Source organism: Lathyrus oleraceus, chromosome 4 (assembly GCF_024323335.1).
Source record: "Lathyrus oleraceus cultivar Zhongwan6 chromosome 4, CAAS_Psat_ZW6_1.0, whole genome shotgun sequence".
Classification (NCBI taxonomy): Eukaryota; Viridiplantae; Streptophyta; class Magnoliopsida; order Fabales; family Fabaceae; genus Lathyrus; species Lathyrus oleraceus.
In genome coordinates this window covers 244,093,308-244,100,927 of record NC_066582.1, presented here as the reverse complement: position 1 = coordinate 244,100,927, position 7,620 = coordinate 244,093,308, and the positions used below count along the sequence as shown (strand labels likewise).

General features: G+C 30.2%; 1 protein-coding gene across 1 annotated transcript; it reads right to left on the bottom strand.

The window, feature by feature from the left end:
• Positions 1-942: 942 nt before the first annotated feature.
• LOC127074838 (mechanosensitive ion channel protein 10) lies at positions 943-4,301 on the bottom strand. The gene is made up of 5 exons (XM_051016228.1): positions 3,000-4,301; positions 2,233-2,356; positions 1,859-2,152; positions 1,580-1,782; positions 943-1,499 (listed from the first exon to the last, which is right to left on the bottom strand). Exons 1-5 carry the CDS (start codon positions 4,220-4,222, stop codon positions 1,229-1,231), a joined length of 2,115 nt encoding a protein of 704 aa, XP_050872185.1. The 5' UTR covers positions 4,223-4,301; the 3' UTR covers positions 943-1,228.
• Between the last annotated feature and the right edge of the window lie 3,319 nt (positions 4,302-7,620).

Genomic DNA, 7,620 nt, shown 5'->3' with positions numbered 1-7,620 from the left:
TCATCGAGGCTCATCGTTGTTATCAGTATGACTTTGGAAGCTGCCTTACGCTGTCATCATGAACCTCCACCCCACATGACCCCAAACACCACCAAATCGATAGTCATTTTCCTTCATGGCTTTGGCACAGACCACCACAAACTGGCTTAGTCGCCTCAGGTGCTGCCAACGACTTTCCTGCTACTTTTAGCAGTTATGATTTCTGAATGTTTTAAAACATGTTTTCCTCTTTATCACATGAGTGTTGAAGGAATAATTCTAAAATATCCCAATAATATTTTTGACTTTTATGGATTTACAATCTAGCCAAATATATAACACATCTACTAAGAAGTTACAAAAGTGTTTGAATGTTTGTGATCCTCTTCTTCCAAAATATCATGATATCATCACCATAGAGGACATGGAAAGAATTCATTGTGCCTATAGCACCTTTTAACATATAAGCATACTATTGTGAATTAATTTGATTAAAGTTCTTTGACAAGGCAAAAAAGCAACCGTGAGAGATTTTTCTTTCCTCACTCCTCCTTTTAAAAGAAGTGGTTTGCTTGATTATCATTCAGACGACACTGATGCTTAGGAGTTTGGAGGAAAAAGAGAGAGGAAGATTTTGGAAATCTTTATTTTTTTAAAAGAAAACTTTTGTAAAATAATACTCCCTCTATTGTAATTTATTTTGAAAAAAAATATTTTAAATATAAATCGTTTTACAATAGTAAAGAAAGAATAATATTTTTTCTATTATACTCTTAAATATTTATTTATTTTTTTATCAATTTTTAAAATTTATCTTTTTCATATAATTAATGAAAAACAATTTTATAAAATCTTTTTTAATCTCTATTTTTTCATACAACACTATATTTCTTAATACGCTCAAAATGTTAATTCAATTTATATTTAAATAACGGAGGAAGTAAATAAATACTTATTAATAAATTATTATTAATTTAGATAGATTATATATAATATGACAATATTCAATAGATAATATCAAATCTTACAAAATTATTAAATTAGGTAATTGTAACAACATTTAGTCTATAATTATATTCACTCAAACACACCAAAATAAAATAAAGCATGAGCTAAAATATGCATGGCAAACCGATTCCATTGATAAACTTATAACAAATGCCCCCATAATTTAGTGCAAACTAATAACTTCTTTGTTTGATGATTATCATAGTAACTCATTCTAAAAGGAAAACAAAAGAGCTTTGCTTCATGATTGAAACAAAACTCTCCCATCTCCAATATTCATTTGAGTGAGATGAATTTCTTGAGGAAGAAGATGATACTTGATACCATGAATCTCAAACATCTTCTTCATTTCCATGAGAAGTTCTGATATCCTAGTGCTTCTCTCACCATAGTTTTGATGGTTAATGGTGTGTTGCACACCTAAACATAGCTTTAATTTGTCCACTTGATCTATTTGTTTTGCCATCACAGTGTGCTTTGGATTCCAATACTTTGGCTTGCTCTCAATGTACCTAATTGGTAGCAAAAAGTTGTATAAAAAAATGAAGTTTCCTTATAATTAAGAAGTGGAATAAATAAAGAAAAAACTTACATTTGTATTGATTTCTTCAGTGCAATGATAGTCTCTATAGGAGTCGTAACATCAATGGTGAAATCAATTGAATCACGCATCTCGGGACTTCGATAAAAATTGCTTATAGGCTTAGTGAGTAAAACCGCATTAGGGTAGTAAATTTTCTCATTGTCGTATCGAAGAAACACCGTTGTCAAGATATTCATTTCTTCCACAATCATCTGTAATTAAGTAGCGTACAAGTTAACTAAATGTTGAGATACATTTATTATTCAACGAATCTATGAAATTACGTACCTGAACACCATCGATGACACAACGGTCACCAATGTCGAAAGGGTGCATGATGAAAACAAAGATAATAGCTTCCAAGACAGTTTTGCAAGTGCCTTGAAAAGCAACTCCAATTAAAACTGTTTGTGTGATACAAAATAGTATTATCTTGATTGTAGCCACTTCCATGACCAAAAGTGTGACTATTATTATTATCACACTCACAACTGCACTTGCTAGTTTGTGAAGTTGTTGCACTGCTGTTTTTGTATCATTAAGTGATTGTGCTAGGGCTTTTCTTTCATAATAAGCTCGAATCTGATTACAAATTCATTAAGAACTAATTAATTATCAATAATAATTACTACTAATTAATTCACTTTTGAAGCAAGACTCACCACCCAATTTCTAAATGAAGATCTGCTAATTTTTCCAGTTTCAAGAGCACCTTCAAAGAGTGGGAATATGGTATGTATCTCAACCCTCTTCAAATATCTCATGAGATCCACCTCTTCAATATACCTTAAATAAATTATTTCAGTCAGGATTCGAACTCGAACTCTACCTAATGAATCATTTATTTTTAATCCGTAAATTCACATTTTAATCTAGGTAAACGATGATGATCGTAAGTGCGAAGAATTCATATACTTGAATTGATTAATTTCTTAGACTTTAGGGTTTAACTAAGTATTTTTCATGAGCCAAAAGGGATGAAACTTGTACCTACATGAATGACAAAAAAATCAGATCTCAGAAAATATAGAAGATTGATGATGCTTGGATGGACCACAGAATGAAATGGGATCACTGACACATGCACTATCTAATGTTAAAAAATTGGTGAGAAAGCAATGGCAATGAACACTAAAATAAAATGCCATGATATGGACATATTGAGTAGAAAATTGAATATAGATGGAATCTATTTTGCTATTGGCACAGTGAAAAAGGGCACTGAATGTGCATAGAAAAAAATAATTAAATGGAGCATGTGAAATAGACTTGATAGAGTAGTTATTTAAATAATGGAGTTCATGGTAGCTATGATGTTTTGGTGTAAAATCTGGTGGTCCAAACTCTAAACCAAGCCTTTACAGATAGTGTTATGAATATAGAAAAGAAATTTCAACAATTTGTAGCAAAGTTAATAGTAAAAACTTACTTGGCACCAGGTTTAGCAACATTGTTAAAAATTCTCTGAGCACAACTTCTAGCTTCCCATTCACTACTAATCTCACTCTCTTTATTGCCAAAATCATCAACAGTCCTAGAAATAGTCGACAAACCAGAAGACCTAACATAATTAACAAGCCTCTTAACACTCCAAACCGAACCACTACTCTCCATACTAAGTTTCCTCAGCTTCTCCATATCAATCCTCCTTGAACCAAATCTCTTCATCTTCTTCCACCTCGCCGCCCCCACTGGCATCGTCTTCGATCCCACCAAATGATGCTCTTTCGATATCTCCTCCCCGTATTCCATCGGCGGACCCGACAACGCGTCCAACACATAATGATGGAAAACACTCTCTTTCATTCTATCAAAATAGGTTGTCACATGAAAAGATGAAGCTAGCATTTTCACCAAAACGATTTTCACTAACCAAATTGTTGCACCTATTAAAACAGCAACAAGTGCTTGAAACATTTTGTTGAGGAACATATGGTTTTTCTTTTGGACATCGTCGAAAACTACACTCCAGTAGGACAATAAAACAAGACCTAACCATAAACAATTGCGGATGCTGTTTCTTAAACCGTAGATGAAGTATAAAACTTTTTCTCTTAGCATGAAGTTTCTTTCGATGATGAGAACCGTGAAACTAACTAACCAACTTGAAAATAAACGGCCACTAAATGTTACCATGGCCATTAAACACCATCTCCAAACTTCTAGCCCTAATAAATGCATGTTTTTTATTTCTTTTATCACGAGAGAACAAACCAAGCATGTTAATATGTTTAGAAATAGTATCCATTCAAAAACTAGCCTCCACTTCACCTTAAACTTTTTCTTTTTGTTTAGCTTTGGATCATCATCTTCATCATCGTCGTCATCTGATTCTTGTTCCTTCCATTCATAGTCGTCGTCCTCCTCGTCGGAAGAGACTTTGTAGGAAGGTAGTTGAGTGTCTTCTGCTTCGTCGAAGGTAGGTAGTTTGTTGCGAGGTTGATGGTTGTATTCAAAGATTCTGGATTTGGGTTTGGAGAAGCTTAAACGGTTAAGAGTTTTGATTCTTGAGGGGTGTTTGGGTTTGTCTTGATGAGGTTCGGTGTTGTTGGTGTTGTTGTGGTGAGTTTGAGTGTCCATTGTGGAAGGTTTAGGGTTTTGTTGTTGGTCAAGGAAGAGAACAACTTGATCTGAGGATTTTGTGTTCTCCATTTTAGTTGTATTGTGAGATAAGAGACTTAAGAGAGGAGCTACTTAGAGGTGAGTTTTGAAAGATATACTACTAAAATTCTTTGGGTGACACTATTAAATACTCTCGTCCATGTACATTTGTATATAAAATTCTCATAAAGAAATTTCACCTGAGTTTTTTTAAATTGAAAATAACTATTAGAAGGTAGATAACAACTATTAGAAGGTACAAGTAGACACAATTCTTAGTATTTGTTTTGACACTTTTTACACCAAATACATAGAGTATACACGGTTCACTGTATAGTCTTTTATTTAAATAAAAAAATATTTTTTATGAATACTGTGTACACGCGAATAATGACTTTAAATCGAAAAGTAAACTTGGATAATTAGATATAAAAAGTTGGTTAATAAAGTGATTAAATTTATTAATAAATGCTCAAATATTAAAATAATTTATAGTAATAAATCAAAGTTTATTAATAAAATATAAAGTTAGTTAATAAAATTATGCGGTTGGTTAATAAATGTTCGGATATTAAAAATAATTTTTAATAGTAAAAGAAATTGATTATTAAATTTAAAAAGGTTGGTTAATCACACAATTTTATATCAATATCATTTAATCTATTTTTTTATATATTTAATATGAATTTAATTGATATACACTGACAGTGTAAAGATTTTTTACACGGTCAGTTAATCATAACCATTGATATATTTGAAAGGTTTGACTTTTATTTTAAATATTTAAAAAGTAATACAAACGGATGATTGTGATGCATTGACAGAGTAAATTTTTTTACACTGACAGTGCATAACAATTAATCTCATTTAATATATATATATATATATATATATATATATATATATATATATATATATATATATATATATAATATATATATATATATATATATATATATATATATATATATATATATATATATATATATTGATTAACAGTGAGATACGATGTAGGTGTAAGATTAAATGTAAGAATATCATTTCTCTTAATTAAATTAAGACTTTCAGGACATAAGACTTCAAAAATAATTTTAAACCAGACTAATACTTTGAATCATGTAATACTTATGATTGATTAACACAATAACAAATATTTATATCTTAATTATCTTATATAATTCTAACATTTGATAACCAATAATACATGATTTGTGATGAGATGGTAAGAGTTCTTTTAATTTAACGAAAGATTTAAAAATTGAATTCAATTATAAACACATGACATCCTTAATTTTTTTAAGGAAGAATTGTATGCAAAATATACCTGATTTCCAAAGCTAAAGTTAGTATCGAAGTGAGATGAATGAGTTCAAATTGTATGTTACTTCAATTTGGTGCCTTATTTCCAACGTTAGTATGTAAGTGAGATGAATGAATTCAAATCATATGTTACTCCAATTTGGTGTCTTATATATATATATATATATATATATATATATATATATATATATATATATATATATATATATATATATATATATATATATATATATATATATATATATATATATATATAGTCAGAATCAAATGACATAAAATGTCAAACTTAGTAACATGACACAATTGTAACTTTTCATTTTATATCCGTATATTTAAATCTACCGTTGGATTGAAAGTTATTATCATATGAATCACGCCTATAAAATTTCATATCAATAAAAAATCATTTGATGTGCTAAAGAGAATGATAAAAAATAACGGTTTTTATGAAATTTTGTAAGATGTTAGTTTTTATGTATCTCATTGACATATCAAATGATTTCCGATTGATGTTAAATTTTATAGACATGATAATAATTTTTAATCGAACGATGAATTTTGTTATGCGAATATGCGGTAAAGAGATATCAGATGTGTCATATTACTAAGTTTGACACCTTGATGCCATTTGATCCTAATAGTTAGGACTTTAGTAAGCTCCATTATGACATAATACTCTATTTAAAAAGATTAGTGTTTGTATATTCATTATCACAAATAATATTCAGATTTTACATGGTATGCTCTCGTTTCTGCATGACAAACCCTAGTTGTCTTAATTGTAATTCTTTTTTTCAAAACCCTAACTGCCATAATTACAATTCTTTTTTTTTTTGCAAATCCTTTTTCTCAACAGCTTTAATTGTAGTTCTTTTTTCAAAACAATATTTGTCTTAATTGTTGTTCTTTTTTCAAAACACTAGCTACCTTAATTACGTTTATTTTTTCAAAATCCTAACTGTCTTTCTTGCGGTATATTTTTTGTTTCCTACATTGCAGTCACCTTTAAGAAACCCTAGGTATTATTCACCCTTGTTCACTATTCATATTGCTGCACCTATTTGAAACAAGATTCATTTATAAGTTACACTCCAAATTATACAATATTTTAAAGGAATACCTCGTAGAGGAATTTTATTTGGAAAAAAAATGGGAGTGTGGGTTTTGAAGCATATACCAATGCCGACGATGTAGGGTTAATGGTAGATAGAAGATCAACTACAGATTATTGTACTTTTTAAGGTGGAAATCTTATGACTTGGAAGAGTAAAAAACAAATTGTAGTATCAAGATCTAGTGCAGAAGCAGAGTTCAGGGTAATGGAACAAGAGATATATGAATTAATATGGATAAAATGTGATGAACTAATGAGACTTTCTTATGATAATAAGTTTGTTATTAGCATAGCCCATGATCAAATACAACATGATATAACCAAACATATTGAAGTTGACAGGCATTTCATTAAACAAAAATTAATAGATAGTAGTCTTACTTGCATTCCATATGTGTCCTCCCAAGGCAACCTTGCAAATCTTTCAACAAAAAGACTGGACAATAATAACTTTAAAAGAAGTGTGTCCAAGCTGAGAATAACAAATATAAATTCACCAACTTGAGGGGGGTTGTTGTAAATAGTTAATTTTATTATTGTTATTTTTAATATTATTAATAACTCATGTTTGGGCCTTTAGTAAGTTTCATTAGGCCATAATACTCTATTTAAAGAGATTAGTGGTTATATTGTATATATATTGTTTTGGACCGATCATATCGACCCTGACAGACCACCCTGAGGGAATAATAATCCTTCCAAAATCTTCTTAGTACACGAGAATTCTCCTCATGACGTTAACAAAGTTCTCAACTCCAAGTACATCCAACGACTCTCCACAATCCACTTAAACAAATCACGAGTTCATTATATTCTCTCTCTCTCTCTCTCTCTCTCTCTCTCTATTGGGGTAACAAGTTTCAAACACAATTTGAATTCATTCATCTCACTCACATACTAACTTTAGTGTTGGAGTGCTAACCTTGCAGGCCCCCCTCTCCACCGTGTTGGAAGCTCATATCCACCATCACTTCTGATCAACATTCTATTTCTAGTTCCAGAATGAAATAGTGGC